We start from the raw sequence: 26056 nt of genomic DNA on the forward strand, positions 1-26056 counted from the left end.
ACAGTAAAAGGTAATGCCATAGAACTTACTGCTGAAAGGGACAGTGAAAACAGGGATGATTAACAATTTCAAATGAAATGATATAGCTCGAGGGAAATAAAGTTGCAGGACCACAAGTTTAGACCAGGAGAATGGGTCTGACTAGACTGCTCTAGTAAGCTGGCACATGTATTGTATTAGCTGTAGGGTTAAAGCTTCATGGTTGTTCAATCAAAGTTCTCCAACAGACCCCACACGATCTGGCACCTTTAAATGGTACTGCATGTGCATGGCAATGCAAAATAGATTTTAAGTGCTTCCACTACTACTAAAAAAAAAATGGAGAGAGCAAGATGTTCTGCTCTCTGTCAAAATGTGGCTTCTCAGAAATATAGTAACTAGTAACAGGAGTAGGCCATTCAGCCCTTCAAGAATGCTCCCTCATTCAATATGATAACGGTTGATCATCCGACTCAGCACTCCGTTCACTCGGTCACCCCAATCCCTTCCTTTTGAAAACATTCAATGTTTTAGCCTCAATCACTTGCTGTGGCCGAGAATTCCACAAACTAACCACTTTTCATCTCAGTCCTAAATGGCCTACCCTATATAATAATTAGGATTTGTGATCCTTGTTTCTATATTTCCCAGTCATTGGGCACATCCTGCCTACATTTACCCTATTTAGTTCTATGAGAATTTTATAGATTTTTATAGATCCCTTATCATTCATCTAAACTGCCATGAATATAGCTCTAAGCAATCCAATCTCTCTTCATACGCCAATCCTCCCATCCCAGAAATCAGTCTGGTAAATCCTTCTCCATAGACAGATTATCCTTCTTCAGATAAAGAAACCAAAACAGCATACAATACTCCTGGTATGGTCTCACTAAGACACTGTACAATTCCAGCAAGACATCCCTGTTCCTGTACTCGAAAACGTTTGCTATGAAAATTAACACATCCAATATGAATGGTTAGTATAACCTAATCACACAAATATAGTTACTGGCATAAAGCATCTTTTCCCAAGATGGAAGACTTTGAGCATGCATCATGACATCTCAATGTTATGACAAACAATGTAATTTGTGCAATTACATTAATCACCAGTTGCTTCAGCCCTTTGCCCCTTAAAAGCTCCTTCAAAAGCAGAAATTAGAACATATCCTCAGTCCACTTCTCCACAAGATCCAATACCCCTCTGAAAATCCCTGTAGTATAATCAGAGCTTTGCTGAGCTAACATACAGGAGAAAGTGAGGACTGCGGATGCTAGAGATCAGAGCTGAAAATGTGTTGCTGGAAAAGCGCAGCAGGTCAGGCAGCATCCAAGGAGCAGGAGAATCGACGTTTCGGGCATGAGCCCTTCTTCAGGAACCAGAAGAAGGGCTCATGCCCGAAACGTCGATTCTCCTGCTCCTTGGATGCTGCCTGACCTGCTGCTTTTCCAGCAACACATTTTCAGCTCTGAGCTAACATACAGCCTTGCATAGCAACCTAACATTAGCGTTGGCACTAATGAAACACCCAGCTTGTATCGAATGTGGCTGTTTATATCAGTTCTGAGGACATTACAAGAGAAGTTAATTTGACAAGAATCGAAAAATGGCATGAGTAAAGATTCGAGGCTCACCTGCATCAGTAAGTACTTTGCACAATGATCTTATCTAGTGCTGTACTGCCCTCTAATGGAGCAGATAAAAGTAACCGATTCTGAACTTCTGCAGCATGAATATGGGTAATTGCCTTAGTTTTTTGCAAAAGTTCATTCAAAGTCATCATTAAGGAGATGCTTAAATGGATCATATCAGACAAGGGGGATAACGCTAACCAAAATGTGTAATGCAGGGCTCCACAGTGTCCAATATAGTACCAATTGTGAAGCATGCCTGCTTCCACATGGTTGAGATCTGTGCACTTAACATCACTGAACAGGCTGATTAGAAAATACCTAAGTTAGTACGTATGATTGAGTGCAACTTAATAGAGTGGAGATGTTAAGATTGCAATGACCTTGAGCTTTTTTCTGTCCGGGAGTAGCGGGAGACAGAGCAGAGGTGACATGGTGGCCAGGAGGATGCTGGGAAGATAAGGACGTAATATAAATTTGGGCAGCGTCTAAACCTGAAATACTACACGTGTAGTATCTCCCTCCTGCTGCCCCTCCTCTTTCCAGAAGAAAAAGACTCTAAGGTAAGGTTTTATTTTTACTCTCTTTTTTTTTCATATATTTAAGTGCATTGTTTGGTTTTAGTTAGTTGATATAAAGCTAAGACTTACAATGACAGGGGAGCTCAGACCCGTGGCATGTGCCTCTTGCATGATGTGGGAGCTCAGGGACGTGGCTGATGTTCCTGACTCTTACACCTGCAAATGTGTCCAGCTGCAGCTCTTGTTTGACCACATGACTGCTCTGGAGCTGCGGATGGACTCACTGTGGAGCAGCCGTGATGGTCGTTGTGGATAGCATGTTTAGTGAACTGGTCATACTACAGGTTAGAATTGCTGAGGGAGACTGAATGAATGACCAAAAGGCAGAAAAAAAAGAGTAGGAAAGTAGTGCAGGTGTCCCCTGCAGTCATCTCCCTCCAAAACAGGTATACTGTTTTGGATACTGTTGCGGGAGATGGCTCACCAGGGGAGAGCAGCAGTTGCCAAGATCTTGGCACCGTGGCAGGCACTGCTATAGGTAGGAAAAAGATTCATAGGTTCATAGTCAGTGAACTGTATTGTAAGGGAAGTAGAGAGGCGGTTCTGTGGCCGGAAACGAGACTCCTGGATGGTATGTTGCCTCTCATGTGCTCGGGTCAGGGAGTTCACCGATCGGCTGCAGAGCATTCTTAAAGGGAAGGGTGAACAGTCAATTGTTGTGGTGCACGTAGGCACTAATGGTATAAGTAAAAAAAAAACAGGATGAGGTCCTGAAAGCAGAATTCAGGGAACTAGGAGAGAAGTTAAAGAGGAGGACCTCAAAGGTAACAATCTCGGGATTGCTAGCAGTGCCGCACGCTAGCCAGTGCAGAAATGAAAGAATAGGCAGGAAGAACACATGGCTTGAGGGATGGGTTCAGATTTGTTGGACCAGGTGGAGAAGGTGGGACTATTACAAATTGGATAGTCTACACCTGAACCAGACTGAAACCAATGTCCTTGGGGGACGTTTTGCTACTGCTATTGGGGGAGGTTTTAAACTAATGCGGCAGGGAGCTGGGAACCAGAAGAGAAGACTACTAGACAGCGAGGTGGAAACTGGAGACTATAAGGATCACAAAGTTAACATTAATAAGGGGGAAAGTAGCAAGATAACAGATGAACGCAAAAGAACTGGTGGCCTGAAGTGCATATACTTTAATGCAAGGAGTATAGTGGGCAAGGCAGATGAACCTAAGGCTTGGATTGGTGCCTGGGAATATAACATCATCGCAATTACAGAGACTTGGTTGAAGGGAGGGCATGATTGGCAACTAAATGTTCTAGGATATAGACACTTCAGACAGGACAGGGTTTGGGGGAGTGAGGGAATTGCATTGCTGGTCAAGGAAATCATGACTATGCTAAAGGGGGACACTATGGAGGGCTTGAGTAGTGAGGCATTATGGGTAGAGTTGAGAAATAAGAAGGGTGCAGTTACATTGTTGGGGCTGTATTACAGGCCTCCCAACAGTGAGCGTGAGGTAGAACAAACAAGTAAATAGACTACGGAAAGAAATAGAGACAATAGGGTGGTGGTGATGGGAGATTTTAATTTTCCCAACATTGACTGGGATGCACTTAGTATCAGAGGTCTGGATGGGGCAGAATTTGTAAGAAGCGTCCAGGAGAGTTTTCTAGAGCAGGATATCAATAGTCCGACTGGAGAGGGAGCCAGGCCAGGTGTTAGAAGTTGCGACGGGAGATTTCTTTGGGAACAGTGACCACAATTCTGTAAGTTTTAGAACACTCGTAGACAAAGATAAGAGTGGTTCTAAGGAGAGAGTACTAAACTGGTCCAAGGCAAATTTATCAAATTTAGGCAGGAGCTGGGAAATGTGGATTGGACAGAGCTATTTAAAGGGACGTCCACATTTGATATGCGGGAAGCTTTCAAAGATAGGTTAAAGATAGCGCAGGATAGGCATGTCCTGTTGAAAGCAAAGGATAGGAAAGGCAAGATTCGTGAACTATGGATGACAGGAGAAATCAGACTAACCAAGAGGAAAAAGGAAACGTACACAAGGTTTAGGCAGCTAAGACCAGAATAGGCCCTGGAGGAATATCAGGAGTGCAGCATTAGTCTTAAACGAGGTATCAAGCAGGCTAAAAGGGGGTCATGAAATAGCTTTAGCGAGCACAATTAATGAGAATTCCAAAGCATATTATTCTTATATAAGCAGCAAGCAGGTAACTAGAGAAAGGATTGGGTAACTAAAGGATAAAGAAAGAAGGCTGTGTGTTGAACCTGAGAAAAATCGCTGAGATTCTGAACGATTACTTTGCATCAGTATTCACTGAGGAGAGGGACATGATGAATGTTGAGATTAGAGATAGATGTTTGATTACTCTGGATCACATTGACATAAGGAGGGAGGATGTGTTGGGTAGAGATGATTAAAGTGGACAGATCCCAGAGCTGGATGGGATCTACCGCAGGTTGCTGAGGGAGGGGAGAGTGGAAATAGCTGGCGCCCTGACAGATATCTTTGTAGCATCTTTAAACACAGGTGAGGTGCCAGGGGACTGGAGAGTTGCTCATGGTGTCCCCTAGTTCAAGGGTAGTAGGGATATTCCAGGTAACTACAGACCAGTGAGCCTGACATAGGTGGTGGGAAAGTTGCTGGAGAAGGTACTGAGGGATAAAATCTATTTATATTTGGAAAAGAATGGGCTTATCAATGATAAGCAACATGGTTTTCTGCGGATTAGATCATGCTGTACCAACTTATGGTCACTTCGTCAAAGTTGATTGATGAAGGAAGAGCGGTTGATGTCATATACATGGACTTTAGTAAGGCATTTGATAAGGTTCCCCATGGTAAACTAATAGAGAAAGAGAAGTAACATGGTGTGCAGGGGTTCTAGCTAGGTGGATAAAGAACTGGTTGAGTAACAGGAAACAGAGTAGCTGAAGGGAGTTTCTCGAAATGGAGAAAGGTGACCGGCACGGTGGCACAGTGGTTAGCACTGCTGCCTCACAGCGCCAGAGGCCCGGGTTCAATTCCCACCTCAGGCGACTGACTGTGTGGAGTTTGCACATTCTCCCCGTGTCTGCGTGGGTTTCCTCCGGGTGCTCCAGTTTCCTCCCTCAGTCCAAAGATGTGCAGGTCAGGTGAATTGGCCATGCTAAATTGCCCGTAGAGTTAGGTAAGGGGTGAATGTAGGGGTATGGGTGGGTTGCGCTTCGGCGGGTCGGTGTGGACTTGTTGGGCCGAAGGGCCTGTTTCCACACTGTAATGTAATCTAATCCTTCGATTTGACCAGTGATGTTCCACAGGGATCAGTGCTTGTGATATACATAAATGCTCTGGTATGATCAGCAAGTTTGCAGATGACACAAAGATTGGTGGAGTAGCATAAAGCATAGGGGACTATCAAAGAATACAGGAGAACATAGATTGGAGAGTTGGGCAGAGAATTAGCAGATGGAGTTCAATCCAGGCAAATGTTGAGGTGATGCATTTTGGGAAGTCTAATTCTAGAGTGAACTATACTATAAATGGAAGAGCCTTAGGAAAGGTTGATGAGCAGAGAGATCTGAGAGTTCAGGTCCATTGTACCCTGAAGGTTGCTGCACAGGCGGATAGAGTGGTCAAGAAAGCATATTGTATGCTTGCCTTCATCAGACAGGGTATTGAGCATAAGAGCTGGCAGGTCATGTTAAAATCGTGCAAAACATTGGTTCAGCCGCATTTAGAATACGGTGTACAGTTCTGATCGCCACATTACCAAAAGGATGTGGACACTTTGGAGAAGGTGCAGAGAAGGTTTATGAAGATGTTGCTTGGTATGGAAGGTGCTAGCTACAAAGAGGTTGAGTAGGGTAGAATTGTTTTCCTTAGAAACAAGGAGATTGAGGAAGGACCTGATTGAAGTCTACAAAATCATGAAGGGTATAGACAGGGTAGAGAGAGATCAGCTTTTTCCCAGGGTAAAGGATTCAATAACGAGAGGTCACGCTTTCAAGGTAGAAAAGTTTGAGGAGGATACACGTGGCAAGTACTTTACACAGAGGGTGGTAGGTGCCTGAACGCGTTGCAGGTAGAGGTTTAAGAGGTAGGCACAGTAGATTCATTTAAGATGTGCCTGGACAGATGCACGAGTAGGTGGGGAGCAGAGAGATACAGATGCTTAGGAAGTGGGCAACTGGTTTAGACAGTGCATTTGGATTGGCTCAGGCTTGGAGGACTGAAGGGCCTGTTCCTGAGCTGTAAAATTTTCTTTGTTCCAATCTTAAGGCCATTGGAAGGGCCACAACAGAGACCAGCCATTTCCCTTATGGGCTGAACATTTTTATGCAGTGTTCCTCTCACCAACATAGTAACAGAGCAGTAATGTCTGAGCATTGAACAGATGTGTTAACTTGCCTTGATTTAAAATTGGTTCATAATTTTGCATGTGTGCCTGTGGAGAATATAGATGGAGCAATTTCTAAAACTATCAGTTTAACATGATGAATTGAGCAAATAAATATTATAAGGAAGGAAACGGTTAAGTGATTTCATACACAAGCTACTCCCTCCCTTTTGTTGAAGCAGTAGATGAGAGCTCGTTAAACTTCAACTGTCATTCAGGGGGAACTCAATAACTTGAGGTTGCCTTGGATTACCAACATATACCCTTTTGTCTGACACCATTACATAACTGGCAATTGAATTCAATTTCTTGGTCAGGCAACAAGATGGGGCTTTGTATCATAAGACCAGCTAGATCAGCAAATAAATGGCAATTTCAGACTTACTGAGTTTCTCCAGTTCTTTCAGTCAACCTATTTTTACCTACAAATGGTCTCCAATATTAGCTTATCTTCTTTCCTAGTTTACCATCAACCATCCCTTTATCTGCCCAACTTCTGCTCTCTGTTCTCCTGCTCCACTTATCCACTAATTCTCTCAGCTTCCACCCTCAACCCATCATCAGCATAAATACCACCTTTACCTAGCTACTATCAGTTCTGAAAAAGGGTTTTCGGACTTTAAATGTTAACTTTGTTTTCTCCACACAAATGCTGCCAAACTTGCAGTGTATCCAGCAACTTCTGGTTTTCTTTCAGATTTTCAGCATCTGCAGTTTTTTTTATTGGAGCAAAGAGTGAAAGCTAATGGACTGTTTGCCTTTATTTACAAAAGAATAGAATTATAAGAGAGGGGTCTTGGCAAAACTATTAAGGCACTGGCCAGACCATACCTGGAAGACAAAGTTTTGGCCCCTATCTAATCTAAGATTTACTGGCATTAAGGCATTCCAGAGAAGGCTCACAAGGTTGATTCTAGTAATGGAGAGATTTCATGAAGTTGAGTAGTTTGGGCTTGAACTCATTGTTTTCAAATGGTTTCTCATTATGAACTCCAAAGTTCTGATGGGCTTTAGAGAAGACGTAGAGATATTTTCCTTTTGTGGGAGACTGACAGACCAGAGGACGACAATCTCACAGTCAGGAGTTACTCATTTGAGCCAATGAGCAGGAATTTCTTCTCAGTAGTGAATCAGTGGATTTCTTAACCTCATTCAATTGTCTAGGTTGAGTCATTTATTAGATTGGAGGCTAGAAAGACAGATTTTTAATCAGTAAGGGGATCAAGTGTTCTGGGGATAAGGCAGGAAAGTGGAGTTGAGGACTATCTGATCATCCACGGTCAGAATGAATGATGGCAGACTTAAAAGGCCAAAATGGCTACTTCAGTCCTGTTTTATGAGCTTGTCATTGAATGAGAGGGCATTATGCACATTTCAATCATGTTTGCATATGTAGCATAACCTTTCTTTCACCGATTGAGAACCATTGCCTTAGGCCACATGTTCTCAGTGACAATTGATGTAAAAAGGCACACTTACACAAAATTAATCAAATTTTCACCGATATTCAGTTTCTAACCTGGGGGTCTGTGGTCAATTCAAAGCCAAGGTCAAAAGTCACAACGCCAGGTTATAGTCTTCACCTGACAAAGCGGCAGCACTCCAAAAGCTTGTGATTTCAAATAAAGCTGTTGAACTTTAGATCTTATCCACCCCAGTTCAACACCAGCCATCCACATCAATATAAAGCCAGGAACAGGAGGTGCACTGATGTTTTAAATGTGTGCAATGATTTCCTGTCCTCTATGATACGGTTTTACAGATTTCAATTAAGCACACTGGGTATTCTGGAGCAGCATGCACATTATTGTAAAACATGGAATAGCACCAGACCATACACACACACTGGTTGAGTACCAATCACAGGAAAGGACACATGACATTTTGAATACAGGTGCTAGTATCTACTAATCCAATACAACAGGGAATGCTACTTACGCCCAATTTGGCTGATCATCTTCTGAAATCACAACTGGAGAAGTGGGTACTTCTGCATCAAACCTTAGTGAGAAATTTGACTTCTTGAATGGTCAAATGCTACTTTGGGCTGTTACTCATCTATCACTTCCACAACACTATGCTCTGCACTTAGATGCTTGAGCAACTATCCATTATCTTCGAGATACTAAAACTAAGGACCTGAGAGAGTGGCAAGATACTGGTTCAACATGCTGAATACCTCGAATAGTACAAACACAATCTTCAGCTGCCAGAGTATTTGCTGCTGTTTCCTAGACTTATCTTAAATGATTGCAAGGTGAACTTTGAGTCTTCGCAAATGGGGAAGGTCGGTGTTGCTCATGACTTTTTCCACCTCTCAGACCACAATAGTGTCTGAACGTGGACAACATTGGGAACAATAAGTTGAACAGATTTACATTATCAGAGACTGCTTTCTCAGCACCCTTGAGCTGACTGTCCATAATCTTTGTGTGGCTGCTGTAGGACAATGAACAACAGTATCCTGCAATAAAGTAAAAAGGGTTACACTGTAGTGCTGAATTTTCTAGTTGTACCCCCCCCATTGATCCAGCAAATTTCTGGACCAGGTTCTCTCTGGTGCCAGCATTAGTTGAGGTCAGTGGGAAAGAAATCATGTGATATCCAAAAATTTACAACATAAGCCATCTCAATCTTTGAGAAAACAATTGAAGAGACCGTGCTGTTGGGAGCTTTGAGAATAATTTTAATTTTACTTGCCAGGTGAAAAATGTGGTAAACTTCACGAAATAATTGTAATAAACTTCACTCGCCCTTCCACCACCAGTTGTACTGACTGAAGGTTGAGAACACCAGGGTAATTCACAATAAAAGGGGACGTAAATCATCCTAAAATTATATTGCAATGAGTGGAAGTGGAGTTTCAAACATAAGAACAAGAACACTTTCACGATCAACACATTTCCAGTCCAACAAGGAAGCAGAATTGAAACGATGCAGGTTTCAGTGAAGCACTTGGAGAACAATGATTATGTCATTAGGTTTTTAGTATAGAGAAGCTACTTAATTCCAAAGATACTTAGCAGCAAGACTAACCTCTGCGGACTGGAATTGAACGACTGGCAGTGGAAAGCAAAAATTGAACAAATTCACTGAATGGGAAAACAAAGATTTTTCAAAGCTGCATCTCCATGGGGGAGATTACAATAAAAGAGGAAGCCTCCTTGCACAACAGTGCAGAAAACAAGTTGTACATTAGTAGCTAGCACAAAAACAAAGCTCTGGTCTTTTATAAACAAATAAGTAGCACTAGAAAAAGTTAGGCTAAACCCAGGTTCAATTCCAGCCTCGGGTGACGGTCTGTGTGGAGTTTGCACATTCTTACCGTGTCTGCGTGGGTTTCCTCCGGGTGCTCTGGTTCCCTTCCACAGTGCAAAGACGTGCAGGTTAGGTGAATTGGCCATACTAAATTGCCCATAGAGTTAGGTGCATTAGTCAGGAGTAAACACAGGGTTGGGGAATGGGTCTGGGTGGGTTACTCTTCGGAGGGTTGGTATGGACTTGTTGGGCCAAAGGGTCTGTTCCCATACTGTAGCAAATCTAATCTCAAAGTCATCCTCACAGAATCAGACAGAACACTGAAGTACTGTTCACCTGTCTTCAGGATGATTCCAATAGCACAGTACAAGGAGATGGCGGTGGTGGATATCTCATGAAATAGAGAATACTCTTTAACAGGCAAGCAGCACCTAAAATATCAACAGACCAGAAGAGATGCTTCCTGATTTAGTGGTAAGTTGGTGTGAAAATACACAACTTCTGGCCCCAATCTTCTAATCTTCACACAGGTGTGATAGGACCAGACACCGCATGCTAGCTGGCTCAAAAAAGGCTTCAATAAGGCAAAGTTATTGGGATGAGTGACAGATGATGTGTCCACAGCAACATTCATCTGCATGGCCTTGCTCATGCTTTACTTATCCTAGACAAATCCAATTTAGAACTTCCCAGGCCACTATGCAGTCGCACACCCAAACAACTGAGCAAGAAAACTGGTGAAGAGGTGCAAGTAGTTACAGAAAAATAGAGGGGGCAGTAAGCATCGAAAGGCCAGAAAGCAGACTCCCAGGTGTTTTACAGAGGGCAGATAGACCCAACGGGTATTATGATCCCACTAGCAGTGCATCAGTAGGGAATCCCAGCTCACACTACCATAATTTCAAGTTGTTCTGATGCAGCTGCTCTCCATAATCAACACGAGCTTAAGAGAAATTGGAGTGACAGATAAGTTTAACAACTTTAGATATTAAGTGTACAGCTGGAAAAACTGTGAAGTCTCTGATAGATAAATTTCTGTCCCTTAAACCTGTGTTACGTTTTATGGGAACAGAGGTCACAATAGAAATGGGATGCAGAATTAAAGCTTAAGTGATCAGAAACCCAGTCACACTGTGGATAAGTGGAAACCATCTGCCAAATCTAAGAACTTCTTGTATTATAGCAGATGTATCTGAGAACTAGTATAATGCAAGCTTCAGAGTAATAAGCAAGTGGCTCTGAGTTCCCATCGAGTTCTAGAGAATTGGTCATCGTCCAAACCTTACAGTGATTCTTTGCACTCATACTGTGACAAGTTCAGGTTGCACGGCAAGAAACTGAGCATGTTATCCAAGTTGATGCTTCACTGCAGTACTGGAGGACAGCTTCATTATCACTGCCTGATCACTATGTCAAACCAGCTAGCCCAGTCTGCTGTTCAAAGCCTGAAAAGAGTAGCAAAGATTCTGTCAAATGTTTCTTTGTTAACAATGCTGAAACAGGGTTACGTGTAACTTACTTTACTGTCGCAAGTCTACAAATCAACTGCAAAACAATAAGACATCAAAATGTATTGAGTGCTGTAAAACACTGACATCCTGGACATTTGGAAAAATGCAATGTAGACAAGTTTTTGTTATCTAGAGACTTTTTATATGGCTAAAAGCATCATGTAAGTTCCATTAGACATTGAGAGATAGACTGAAGTTCACCAGCTAATCTTCAAGAGTCATAACCTGTCTTGCATTTTGGAATAAACAATGTATTGCAGGTTATGCAGTGGGGAGGGAAAAGAAAGAGCTTTGTGAATTAGTTAAGCAGGAGATTTGCTTGACAAACTGAAATCTGGCAGTTGCATATCAGGCAGTGTGGAGAAGGCTATAGAACTCAGACCATACTGACACCAAGGTTCAAAATGTAAAACGGATTTTTTAAAAGGAACAAGGCTACCAAATAATTGAAGACAAAGAACCACAAAATACTAATCATAGCAGATTTAAATAGTTTCCTTCTGTGGAAGTGCTGTCACTAACTAAAGAATAATCAACTGTAATTCAAGAACCAGTACTTGGAATGATCACACAATTACTGCAAAAATGAATTGCTGAAAGAACAAAGTTCCACAATATTCCCATGCTATTTGCATAAGAAAAAATGGAGTGCAAGTGCAGGCATTTGTTCAAATTGCTGGATTATCTATCCTACTTAATAAAAGTAGCACATACCTTATACTTTGCCCAGCTTTGGTCCATAACGTGAAGTTATATAGTGCTTTTAATGTTATCAACATCTCAAAAGGGCTTCTTCAGTTAGTTTAGTCAGGCAAATAATATGAATTTTTAAAAAAAATACTTTGATGTGACCTCAACAAATCTTTGGCAAATTGAAACCATTCACCTTATTGGTCAGAGGAGACAGGAGCTCTGGGCTCTAAATTTAAAAAAAGCTCTAGATCTATAAAACAAATTAATGTTCAATGGGAAACTTGGATTTAATCTGTTGTTCCACACTTCATACATCGATTATTCCTAAACGAACTTTCCAGTATCACAATAATTAATTATTTTAGAAATTTGCAATAAGAATTGTGCTAGGCTTTTGAAAAATCAACCTGAATATAGAATGAGTATTTAAGTATTTTTATTTGTTTAGTATGACTATACACCTTGCTGTAGCAAATGCTACTGCTTCTGGTGCTCTGGTTTAACTTAGCTCTGTACTGCATCTAACATCTACATTCAACATCCTTTACTGCACATTTAGTAGCAAAACAATACCAGTGTTAGTACTACAGGTAATTGATTTTTAGCTACTTATCAAATGCATTTCAAATTTCTGTTCCATTCTGTTCTCAAGTTAGTCTGTACCTTTTTCAACTTATGTCCCAAGCTTCTATACAAAAATTTACACATTTGCATTTAAATAAAGGTCATAGCTTGTATTCTGCTCCCATTTTTTTGCTGTAACCAATTTTCACCAAAACAATACAATCTATTAAAGATATAGCTAGATGCTACATTAATAAAAGCGGACACTACTTCCTGATCGGGAAAAAAAGCCCCAAGGGAAGAAAATTCAATTTAGAAATTTAATTTCCATTTATTACTTCAGCTTTTTACAGCTTTATAATTCAACGTTTATAAAAAAACCCTTTTAAGTCAAAAGATGACAAATTCAAAATATTCATTACAGATTTTGTTAAGCTCCCACAAAAGAACAGCATCTAAACAGGTTTGTTTTTTTACTCCCAGAACAACCGTAACAGTAGAAGACATTAACAGTTGGGTGAAGCCAGCCTGTTACACAAAGGAAAATACAATCCATAGCTACTGTCAACCAGGGAATCTTTAAATCCTTCAGATCCTGGTAGTATCATCCTCTTCCTATAACAGTTTTCTTTTTTTAAAAAAAGAGACTTCCAGTGTTCTAAATACAGCGCATTTTCACCTGAAGCTCTTTATAAAGAATGTCGTGGACAATCAAACGGCTCAAATAAAACTCAAACTCTGCAGAAACTACACTACAGATTGTTTCGGTGGATTAAACACAAAGGATTTGTACAGTTACATAAAAGATGTCACAATACCATTACTTAATGACAGCCAAGACAAAAACTGCAAACAAAGAAAATGGTTCCAATACATTAAATGTTTCATCACAAACAGCATAAACTCAACTGAGTGCAAATCCAGCATACCTTCTGGCTGCATTTGAAAACTGGTTCACTCCAAAATCACAACTTATCCCATATAAATTTGATTTTATCAAAACCAGTTTCCCACAAAGGATTTCTCACTGTCAAACACAACATTCGAAAGGAGTTAGGAAATTCTGAGTCACAGACTTCCCTAAAACTTCCATCATTCTGTTCCATGCATGTAAGTTGGTTGAGCTGATGGAGGAAATGAAACAACTGTGGAACAGAGCTGCTTAAGGTCAGATAGGAAAGAATGAATCTCAGCCAGTCATGGCGGATGAGAATAAGCAACGTACAGCTCCAGGATTAAAACCAACCATCAAACCATCAAGACCAACGGCTTTTCAAGTATTATTGCATTTAAAATGAGATGTTGTTGCGAAAATGAAAGCCATGTAGGAATTTTGTCTAAATTGGTAATAAAACATTTCAATTTGACTTTATGAAAAATTATTTCTGGTATAAGTAAGACGCAGTGTCAGTGTTCATGGGTGGCATGACAGCTATGTCATTATACTGGCATTCTTCTAGCAGTCAATTTTAAAATGTACAAAGCCCTTGTGCCTAATCCAGTCAGCTCAAGTTAAATATATTCTGTACTCTCCTTCATGATGGTGGTGAAGCTTGAGCCTTTCTCATTGATCGTAGAGCCTTCTCTCGGAGATGCTTTTCAAGGTCATCTAAGTTTTCCTCCTCACTTTCCGATTCCTGTAATGAATTGAGCAGATGAAGCTCAGTGCTATGCTGAATAGCATTTTTAAAAGAAAACTTCAGTTATTGAGACTCAAATGATTTAATTTTTCAAAAAGACGATTTAATACTTCCAACTTTTGGAATTGGAGAAGTGAAACCTAAGCATCACATTAGACTGCTGAGATTTATTTAACTGTTTTCCTTATAAAATTTGAAAAAAGTGCGTATCACAAACTAAATTCTGGTTATATAATTACAAAACAAAAATTTTAACACAAGTACTCACAACCACAAAGGAATGATTTGCAATATACATTTGGCACAAATTACGTTTGAATTTCATAACAAAGCAGTACGGGCAATGATTGAAAGTGCATGCACATGCAATATACAATGTAGATCACACACAACTGCCCCCGCCCACCCGTCTACATTTTCAAAAACGCAAGTTTAAACTACACTCAGCACCAACCTGTACCACAAAGACCTCAATCATTGCTGCTACCTGACAAAAATGCAGTGAGGATGAGAATTAACATATACTGCCTTCCTTAGTGCCATGACAGGAACATAAGAACTAAAAGTAGGTCACTAACCACACCGCCCTGTGGCCCAACATATCAACTCCCCCTCCCACTCGGCTGAGGACATGGAGGTCCTGGGCCTCCTTCACTGCTGCTCCCTCACCACCAGGCGCTTGGAGGAAGAACGCCTTATGCTACCCCTTAACATAAAGCCACAAACTATTTTTCTGGATTGCCCTGTGAGGAAACATTCATTCTTCATCTACTTTGTCAATTGCCTTTGGCATCTCACGTACCTCAATTAAATTAAATTACATTACAGTGTGGAAACAGGCCCTTCAGCCCAACAAGTCCACACCGACCCGCCGAAGTGCAACCCACCCATACCCCTACATTTACCCCTTACCTAACTCTACGGGCAATTTAGCATGGCCAATTCACCTGGCCTGCACATCTTTGGACTGTGGGAGGAAACCGGAGCACCTGGAGGAAACCCACGCAGACACGGGGAGAATGTGCAAACTCCACACAGTCGCCTGAGGTGGGAATTGAACCCGGGTCTCAGGCGCTGTGAGGCAGCAGTGCTAACCACTGTGCCACCGTGCCACCCACATTCTCCTCTCCTCTCATTCTTCTAAACTTCAGAGAGCACGGGCTGCATCTGTTCAACCTCTCTACAGAAGAGACTCAAATCTGCTGTACCTCCTCTAAACAGCCTCCAACACAAGGGGACCAAAATAGTATGCAATATTCCAGTTATAAGACGACTTGCTACTTTTTACTCTATTTCTGTAGCAATAAATGCTAAAATTCCATTTGCTTTCCTTATTACCTGCACACTAGTTTTCAAGTCATGCACAAGCACATCCAATCCCTCTTCACCTGAAGCCTTCTATAGTTTCTCTCCATTTAGATCATAGTGCTCAGTTGAGCAATATAGCTGAAAATGAGCAACTTCTTGCATTTCTAAAGTGCATGCTCTAAACTTGTAAATTATACATGCCATGCTAACTACTGGAAATATCAACTTTATTCCAATCCGTCTCTAATTTTAACTAACTCACCTTTACAGGTTCTGAAACTTCTGGCTGGGGTGACTTTGCTGGAGCTTCAACTGGCTCTACTGGTTGTTCCACCACTGCTGTTGCCACTGCAGCCTTTTCTTTCTTATGCTTCTTGTGTTTTTTGTGCTTTTTGTCCTTCTTGTGTTTCTTATCTTTCTTCTTTTTCTTCTTCTTTCCTCCTGCTTCCTGATCAGAGATCTTGAAAATACAAAGCAATATTACTTCAAAACATGCAACAGCAAGATTGCATTTTAAAGGGGATTTACTGTACTTGCTAAGTTTATTTTGGATAGATGGCAGCAGTTACAAAATGATGTACTTTATCATTAGCACAGTATAAACACTCCAAGCAGTTTATGAATGAGACATCATAGAGTACTAGCACTTTTGTTACCTTGATATTCTGTATGGAAGGAGAAAGGCAGGTGCATAAAATCAAATATCAAGAATGTGCACAAAGTACTATAATGGACTGGTAAGATTAGGATTCATAATCACAATTCTTGATAAGTTGTTTCATCGATGCATATGAGACTACAGAATGGCAAGGCAATTCAACGCGATGCCCCACAAAGACAATACTGGTGAAATCCTGGCAGTTGATGCAACCACCACAGATAAAACTACCAAGAAAAAAATCTAAAGATGGTCTAGTAAAAATACCAATAAGGGATGGATCATCATCTCCAGAGGGAAAAAACAAGCAACAGTCACCATACTAAGTCATGCAGATCTCTGCTTAAAAACAAATGTAATTATTTCAATTCATAAATCACATGTTGTTTAATGAAATTTTCAAGTTTTGAAACTACAATCTCTGTGGAACTTATCCAAGTTACCCAAATTCATCAACCCAATTCTAATCAGTGTCACAGGCCTTCCACAACTCAGTTTTACAATACTAAAAACATTAGCTATGGAAATACCTCATCACTTATTAAAAAAGAAACAAAATTAACGAGGATCAGGTTTTTGCATTAATAGGTCTCTGCACAATCACAGCTTACAACACAGACAGACTCTTTGTCCATACCAGTCAGGTATCCTATATTAATCTCTCACTGTTTGTCACCATTGGCCATATGTAAACCTTTCTTATTCATATATCTATCCTGTTGACTGTTAAATGCTGTAACTGTACCAGCCTCCACCACTTCCTTGGCAGCTCATTCCAAACATGCACTACCCACTGCATGAAAAAAAGTTTCCCCTTTGGTCCCTTTTAAATCTTTCCACTCTCACATTAAACCTATGTCCTCTAGTTCCTGATTCCCCTACCGTGAGGGGAATATCTTGGCTATTCACCCCAACTATGCCCATTCTGACAGAAGTTATGCAAAAACAGAAGTACAGCAAGGGTTGCTATAAACAGCCAAGAAGGGTCTCTTAAAATTGTGTAGAATCAATTTTATTGTGGGGGCTTATTCACTCTATTGATTCTTGGAGAATATATGAAGCTGAATTGGAAAACAATGTCAGATGGAGGAATATTAGCAGTACAGTATCATAAATTACCTTCACAGGAGATGGACTAATTGAAGCACCCTTTGTCTTTTTGTTTTGTGGTGGTGGGGGAACAGGAGTCGGTGACCTGCTGACAGACTGTGACCTGGAGACTGACGCAACAGGCCTCTTCTTAGGAAGAGGTTCTGGTGATCTTGATATGGATCTGGATGAAGAAGCTCTTCTTACAGCTACTGGACTTGGTGAGATCCTTAGAAAAATTTACAAATTAGTGTATTGAAAATGAAAGATCCTCAGGAATTAATAGGATCTACAAAAGTAATTTTCTGCATCAATTAAATTGAAGCTGTCAAGTAGTTTAGAATGAGTTTACAGCTGAAATCCAAAGCATCACATGCTTGAAAAAAACATTATAGTTGCAACAATTACTAATAGAAATAAATCAATTACACAAATAGTTTAAAGGAATTATCTATTGGAAGAGAAAATGTTGAAATGTTGAAAAGATAGGTAAATCGGAACACAAATATAATATGCAATTAACAAGTAAACTAACATTTTCGTTATTATTTTGGTTACAAGTTGATGAAAACCAAGATATAAAATGTTGCATGTGTTTTTGTCAACTCAATGAGCTTGCAAATCAACTAAGCAAACTCATGTAGTCTGAGGGAAGGCATTGGTTTTGAAACTTTAGTCAATAACCAGTAACAGGTAATAGTGACTATATTTTCAAAGGGTAATCAGCAACTAAGCATTAATGCTTTATTTATCAACCTTACTTTTTGGGTTTCTTAGGCTCCGGGGTCCGTGAAACTCGCCGAATTGGCCTATTACTAGGAGATGGCGACATATGACGGCGTTGTGGAGGAGGCGGTGATACGGACACTCTACGTGCTGGTGGTGGACTAATAGATCCACGCATCACCCTTAATCGTGGGGATGGTGAATGGCGTTTGTGTGGTGGAGAGCGAACATCTCTGTTAGAACGACTCTGTGGTGATCCTCTCCTACGTCTGGATGAAGGAGAAGGGGAACTACGACGTTTTGGAGCTGGTGATGGGGATCCCCTCCTTCTAGGTGGTGGTGATGGAGTATATCTCCTCTGAATTGGAGGTGAATAACGCCTAGGTGAGGCTGAGCGCCTACGTGGAGGAGGAGATGGAGATCTAAAAGACAAAGCAGTGACAAGACAAATTAGTAATTTTATGTATAATTATCCAAGTTATAACAAAACCAAAGTAATATTGCTCAAATTAATTTTCATTTTATTCAGATATACTCTTCCAGTTGTGTATGAACAATCATTAATTTTTGCTCTCGTCACTAAAACACAGAACAAGGCTCCAGTGACAAGAAAAATAACACATCAAGCTGGGCTATAAATAATACATCAGTAATGACTGCACTGAAAACTTCAAGAGTCAGAACCATGCTGAAGGAAATAGAAACCTGCCAGTTTTGGTCTCTAGTCAGAAGAAACATAAGTGGTCTCAGATTATGTTAGACAAAGCAATGGAGGTTTGTGATCTCTTCCAAAGCTAAAAGGTGCTCAATATAATCAGAACACACACAAAGAATTATGACTGGCCCTAAGTAAGGGTGAGCTGCTGATGACTACATATAACTGTCCTTGGAACAGGAAGAAGAAAACTGTACATGAGGGGTGGAAAAGCTCCAGCTGGTATAAGGCATGAATAAAAAAACAGAATGCACATGCACCAAGGAACATTCACAATAATTTACACCTGGAATCAAATTACAAATATTAAATTATCTATTGCCTGACAACAACACATTCTAACGACAAACCATTTCAAGATAATTAAGCTTAACTTCATAGGTCTGTCAACATGCATCAGTAGCTAATGACAGTACATACACATAGTAAATTCACTCCTGAATTGGAGAAGGTGAGGAAAAGAAAATATGCAAAACTGTGTCTGTTTCAGTTAACATAATGCAATAAAGCCTACTGTCACTATCCCACAGCAAACCCAGGCTTTGTGAATGTCTAGTTAAATGAGATATTAAATGAATATATATTCAATCTACAAACTGAAGCAACCAGCCCTTCACTGAATTTCCAATCCAAAGCCAGAGTCTGAAAATTTTAACAGTAACTCCAGTAAAAAAAAAATCTACTTTTATATAAGTTTTACAAACAAGACAGCTACGTTCAAAATTCTATGCTGCAGCTGTAATGTTAATTAAGCTACAGTAGCAGAACGAGGGCAGTGCTCGTCATCATACAATAGGATGCGGTTACACGAGAGAAGATGCAGAGGAGACTCACCAAGATGTCGTTTGATCTTGAAAAATTCAGCTAAGTGACTAGATAAAACGAAGTTGTTTTTCTTGGAGCATAGAAGACTGAGGGGGGTGTGAAGTGTGCTAAGTTATATAGGTAGCGAGGGAGAAAAACATTTCTTCTAGTACAGGGGTCAATTACCAAGAGGTACAGTTTTAAGGAGCAGGTGGTTTTCAGGAAAATCTTTTTCGCCCATAGTGTGGTGGGTATATAGAACTCTTAAAGGGTGAAAGAGACAGCAATCCTCAAGACATTTAAGTATTTAGATGAGTATTTAAATGCTATAGCATACAAGGCTACAGGGCATCTGCTGGCTAAAAGAATGAGAATAGATTAATGCTCAATGGTTGGAGACTCTACGATGGGCGGAAGGACCTATTTTAATGCTGTAAAACTCTATTCCAACAAGACTTTGATTTCTATTTTGTTGTAACAAACTACTGCAAACAGCTAATTTGAAGGGAAATGGAGTTGAAATTCTGAACAGAAGTTCATGCATCAAGTTAATATTTTGAGGGCATTAATGTTGAAATTTAGAAAATAACCATTTCAATTTCACATCACAATTTTGCCATATTATCCACCATACACACTTAAGTTACCCAAATCAAATTTCAAGTGACATGCTGAACTAAATCAATTTATTTTGAAACTGTAATTAGAATGAAATCAGCTGTCCCATGATTTTAAAGAACCCATCAACATGGAAGTTTAAAAAAAGCTATTTCCACCACAGACTTAAAATATTTCACTGCCATGCTAAAAATTACAAGATTATTAACTTCCCTCTAATAGGAAATCACTTGACAAATGGAAGACAAAACATTTACTAACCTGCGCCTCAATGGAGATGGTGACCTGCGCCTTCGAGGAGGAGGAGATGGAGTACGTCTGCGTCTGGGAGGTGGCGATGGGCTTCTCCTTCTCCTGTGCCATACATTAACATGTCAACTTACATTCAAAGTGTCAGCACAAAATAAATATTTCACTGTAGATCACTCAGTGATCCCATTAATTCTCAGCCTCAAGTTAAAAGTGAATCTTAGCCAAAGGAAATAAGAATTGCACTGATATAAACTACTTTTGAAATACATTTTGGAATAGAATGTCTCTGAAAATGTAAGGTTTCTACTGCACATTATCCGAAAACTATTTTCTGTACAACCCCAGTTGGATTTCAGGACAAATGTTTGTAGCTTTTTTGAAATATAGGTATAGTTAAAAAACATTTAACATGAGCAACAGAAACTGAAAAGACATTCCTTAAGCAAAATCTTCAGAATTAGATGCATCCATAGACCCCTTTGGTGAAACGCATTGCATTGAAACAGGCTATTCAGATGAATTGGGCAATGCTAGAATTTATGCATCTTCGAAACATTCTCCCACCCAATTTCTTTAAACACAATCCTTACCAATGCCTCTCTAAATACTATAAAAACAAATTTACAATCACACACACTATACTAACTGTAATCCGTAGTCTGATCTGAATTTACTGATTTCAACCAATTTGGCAGATGAGTGATTTTAAAATCAGCTGTTTATTGATAATTGCTACTTAGTCACTTATGAACTCAGATAAGACATAGGCCACCTAGCACATCGAGCCTGCTCCACTATTTATTTACATCACGGCTGATCCATCAGTTACAAATTCCAAGTTCCCATTTATTTCAGCGCAATTTTAAACTATATCAGTGTTTCAATATGTGAATATGTTACAGATTTCAGACATCTCAGAAATATCCTTGAACTGAACTTTAATTTTAAAGCAACTAATTAAAATGCAATTTTTCAGCCAGCCATTAAACCTAAGTGTTCCACCCCAGATAACCTTTGATTCCCTTAAGAACCTGTCTCAGTCTTAAACACATTCAATGAATACGGCACCTAATTTGTGAATCAGGCAAAGACTATCTGGAGACCAATAGCCTAAATGGTGGTATGCCTATTAGGACAAGAGTCATGCACTAGAGAAAGTTGACAGATCGCTACCACCATACAAACTAAATCTTAAAATACCAAAGTCTTCAAGAATAGAGAAATATGGAAGAGAACATGTTCTTTCAGACATTAAAAGCAATGAATAGAAGTGTAAACCCCTTGGAATGCACTTGTTAAAAAACAAAACAATTAGAAATTCTATGGTTTAGAGAAAGTTAATAATTAATCACTTTCTCTAAACCGACAATCAAAGATTCAGGTTATTTCAGTGCAATTTTAAATTATATCACGGTTTCAATATTTAAACAAACAGTGAACAGATTACAAATTTTAGGCATCTCAAAAACAATTTTAAAGATACCAATTAAAATGTAATTTTTCAGCCAGCCATTAAATTTAAGTGCTCGTAGATTTTTAAAATTTACAATAAAATTCAGAAATAATCACAAAATGTCACTGATGACACTGCTACTTTACCATTCGTTTGTGGGTCTTTCACACCAAATAAAATTGGCTGTTGCCATTATCCAACATACAATGAAAACCACTTATGCTTTTTGTATCCAATTCAAAGACCAAACCACATTTCTGCAAAATGCCTTTCATTTTGTCGGAAATAATTTCACATTCAAAATGAAAGCACTCTGGTTGCATTTATTCTATGTACAGTAATCTACATTATCCCAGAAATATATATTGTCATACAATAAAAAAAATCAGGAATTCCAGTGGTTACAGATACGCTTCAGTCCAGTTTACATGAACCAATTGATTCCTTGGAGTATTATAGATTCAAGGTAAATATCCCAACCAGGTTTATATATGGCCAAGCTCTTAAAGAAAAGGGGTACTGAAAACTGACTATTTTAGGTAGACAAGGGCCGATATCTACTTATAAAGACTGATAAAAACTGGAACCAGGAATGAGTGTGTTGAGGTCCTGGACCAGTAAGTTAGAAAACTTTTTGATTCAAAGATTGGCTCGATAATACAACTGCATGAAAGTAATCCTGATTTCCAAATTCTCTCATTTTTACTCAAGTATATTTCTAGAATAATTTATTTTATGCTTAGATTTTATTTTGGTTTTGGATTACTTTTGTAATCCTCAATATTAATCTTGGCAAATTTGGTATAAGTGGGTTCCACTGTACTTTTATTCCCCCAAGTATTCGCAAGTTTAATTCATCAAAAGCAGATAATCCACATTGAATTAGTTCTTTGCAGTTCAGTTTAAAGTTCCCATTTGCAAAACATCATCAAAAATAAATTTCAAGCATACAACACAAGAATTGAGTGCTATAAATTTCCTGTTCAATTGAAAATTTGATGCATAATTATTGTAGCATTCCAGTGAAGCTGGACTGCATTGCCCGATATGCAGTGCAATAATTCAACTAATTAATAGTTGGACTGGGGTTGCTAAATTAAAGGAACCTTAAACAGGCTAATGTTTTCAGTGATCAGACAGCAACTCATTTTCAAACCAACCTTTTCGCCACTGGGAAGTGCCACCTCTTTCCAAGCGGCATCCTGATAGCAAGAGAAAACAAAACCAAGCTGTGTTTTTTTCACAGATCAACCTCTAACCGAAGTATCTTAAACCAAAAATTCATACACAGTACCTCTGATTAACTTAGTTTATTAATAACTATACATTTAATTTTTTAAACATAACTTTCCATAATTCTACATCTCTCACTGAAAACTGGCCAGGAAGATCAGTTGACAACAGTCTTCAATGCCCAATCTGCAAGAAATGATAAGTGTAGTCTAATGTGGAGCAAGGGCGGCTTATCTTCCCCACAGGCCAGACACTCAGCTTCTGCTTGGTGCTGTATCTAGTGGTCAGCTAAACGTAGCAACGTCCAATCCACCTTACTAGTGTTACACCGTCAATTTAAAAATATTGTTCTTATTTACTGTGCACTCCTGATTTTACACAAGTACTACAATCCTTTGAAAGGATAAATTAGAGAAACTGGGTAAAAGGATCTTCACTCTAAGTGTTTTTTTTACTACCACTTTTGAATTTTAATACTTTCAAAAGCTTTTAACTTCTCAGCCACCCTAATGTAGAAAGTTCAATATTTTATTTAAACTTGATAAAGAGAAGTGCAAATTCCAAACTACTCAATGAGGCACCAGATGGATCAAGTTCTTTTAAAACAAAACCAAACGAGCTCTTAAAATGAATTGCTCTGTGCACTTCCAGCAAGGTAACTTGAAACAATTCAAATCTGCAATCTTGCCTGACAAGTAGGAAGGAATTTTGAAAATGGGTTTGGAAACAAATCAAAACACTTTATTCAATGTTATTGATTCCTTAAAGTGACCAGGTTTTGAATATGTTCTCATAATGTGATAAGAAAATCAACAGTGAAACAAGTGAAATATCTACAATATTGGAATAAAATTCAAGCTCAGAATTGTTCGGCTCATTTTAACAACGTGATTTTAATCATTTACTAATGTGGTCCTTGTATGCATTCAACACAAATGTCACAATTTACAGTAATAGTTCAGGCATATCTAGAACCAAAAATGAGCAAGGTCATGGAATTATTCTTCACTCTGCTTTGCATGAAAAGTCTTACCGCATGCCCAACAGTGGGCTTTTACTCCAAAATAAAAATGCAGTTGCACAGCAATAAGAGGAAGCACTTTCAAGTCACATTCAAAATTCATAAATTAGACTGCAGTAATAAGAATATATTGAAGTAATTGGAAGGCAGACACAGCTAAATTTAATCAAGTGATTACGCCAAGCCAACTTTTAAGAACGTGTTAGTCCAAAAAATGCATGATGATACAGGACATTTCAAAACATAAACTCTAAAACAAGAACTACAGGGCTTCCATACTGCTGAACTCCAGGTAATACAACAAAAAAAACACATCTGTCCAACAGAACTGCTTGCATTTTACCTGGGTGAAAAGTCCTTGTGCCGTTTTCGCATTGCAGGAGGTGGGGAAAGACTCCGTGACAATGAACGCTGGCGCCTTCTTCGAACTTCACCATTCTTTGCACTTGACCGTTTTGGTGCTTCATCTTCAGATGAAGATGAAGATCCAGACTCTAAGCAAGAGATATTTCATTAGATGACAAAATTAATTCTCAATAATGCATGTATCATTCCTAACAGGTTAAAACAAAACTGCAGAGTAAATAGAAATCACACTGGTATTTTAATAAATGGAAGAAAAAGTGGAGCAATTGTTATGATGCCAATTGATGATAATACTAGACAAGTCAGGTTCCAAAATTAAACTTGTTTTGTTAGACATTACATTTTAGTATAAGTTAGTTATTGTGGTCACTGAGAATGTTCACAAAAGGCTGCAATATACTTTTTAACAAAAGAACAAAATGAAATACCTTCTGTACAATACCTGAAATCATAACTACAAGTATCAAAAATATTCAACTCTTTTGCCCTTAACAGCAACCTTACAGATGTGCAAACTTCAATGAAAGGTTGCCCTGTTTCTATTTTTCAGCTGGCACAGCTGTAATTGGTTTCTTTCCAGTAACTTACTGTATTAACTAAAGAAATAGCATTCAGTGAATGTCTCTTCCTGCAAACCTTTAAACAAAGCTCCAATCCAGCTCATTAATTTATTAGTATGGCTCTTTAAACTCTTTTCATAGAATCTGCAGAAAAAGATGCTCTTACTAAAATTAAACTACTTCTATCCTGTTTTAGAGACTGCCAAACTGCACGACTGATAACAGAGGCCTTTTCCTTGGAAAAAACGCTGCAAGTTCTGGAAGAAAAAAACCTTCGAGCTTTTCTTTAAAGAGAAACCTGTTGCTGTTTCTTTCTCTACATCAAATCCTGTTGCAAAGCAATTGCCATGGTGTTGATTTTTTATCGTAGACAAGGCACTGATCTGAAAACCAACAATTTTTAGCGTCATTTAGATTTACATAAAAAAACTTCAGACACTGTCACCATCTACAGAACTCAAAAATAAAACTAAATAACCCTCCTAACTAACAACACAGAAATACAAATCAAACTCAATGTTAGATATGGCTTTGTCCACTTCAAAACCCAAGTATCCAAACAACAATGCATTGCTAGTCTTCATCATACAATAGTCCAAACAGTAGATTTGCAGCATGGAATTAGAAAATATGGTTCCAACTCATTTCCATGCCAACCAGATATCCTAAATTAACCTAGTCCCATTTGCCAGCATTTGGCCCATTTCTCTCCAAACCCTTCCTAATCATATACCCACACATGCCTTTTTAATATTGTAATTGTGACAGTCTCCAACACTTCCTCTCGCAGCTCATTCAATACACACACCACCCCTGCATGAAAATGTTGCAGCTTAGGTCCCTTTGAAATCCTTCTCCTCTAACCTTAAACTTATGCCCTCTCATTTTGTACCCCCTACAAAGGGTGTAAAGGCATTGACAATTCACCCTATCCACGATCCTCACGATTTTATAAACCTTTATAAGGTCACCCCTCAGCTTCCGACACTCCAGGGATAATAGCCCAGCCTTTTCAGCCTCTCCAAAGAGTTCAAATCCTCCAAACCTGGCAAAG

General features: G+C 39.2%; 1 protein-coding gene across 8 annotated transcripts in view; it reads right to left on the reverse strand.

The window, feature by feature from the left end:
- Window positions 1-12865: 12865 nt before the first annotated feature.
- Window positions 12866-26056, reverse strand: part of srrm1 (serine/arginine repetitive matrix 1) — a 59863-nt gene continuing 46672 nt past the window's right edge. For 7 of the 8 annotated variants that reach the window (XM_072548361.1, XM_072548360.1, XM_072548357.1 and 4 more), the window contains 7 exons: window positions 24420-24570; window positions 22983-23024; window positions 20379-20471; window positions 18016-18402; window positions 17285-17483; window positions 15770-15967; window positions 12866-14196 (listed from right to left, as the gene is read on the reverse strand). In XM_072548361.1, the coding sequence (XP_072404462.1) occupies window positions 14095-14196; window positions 15770-15967; window positions 17285-17483; window positions 18016-18402; window positions 20379-20471; window positions 22983-23024; window positions 24420-24570 (1172 nt within the window). In that variant the 3' untranslated portion in view covers window positions 12866-14094. The remainder of the gene's footprint in view (window positions 14197-15769; window positions 15968-17284; window positions 17484-18015; window positions 18403-20378; window positions 20472-22982; window positions 23025-24419; window positions 24571-26056) is intronic. The other variant, XM_072548358.1, reaches the window with a different exon arrangement.

This window comes from Chiloscyllium punctatum, chromosome 27 (genome assembly GCF_047496795.1).
Source record: "Chiloscyllium punctatum isolate Juve2018m chromosome 27, sChiPun1.3, whole genome shotgun sequence".
Lineage (NCBI taxonomy): Eukaryota > Metazoa > Chordata > Chondrichthyes > Orectolobiformes > Hemiscylliidae > Chiloscyllium > Chiloscyllium punctatum.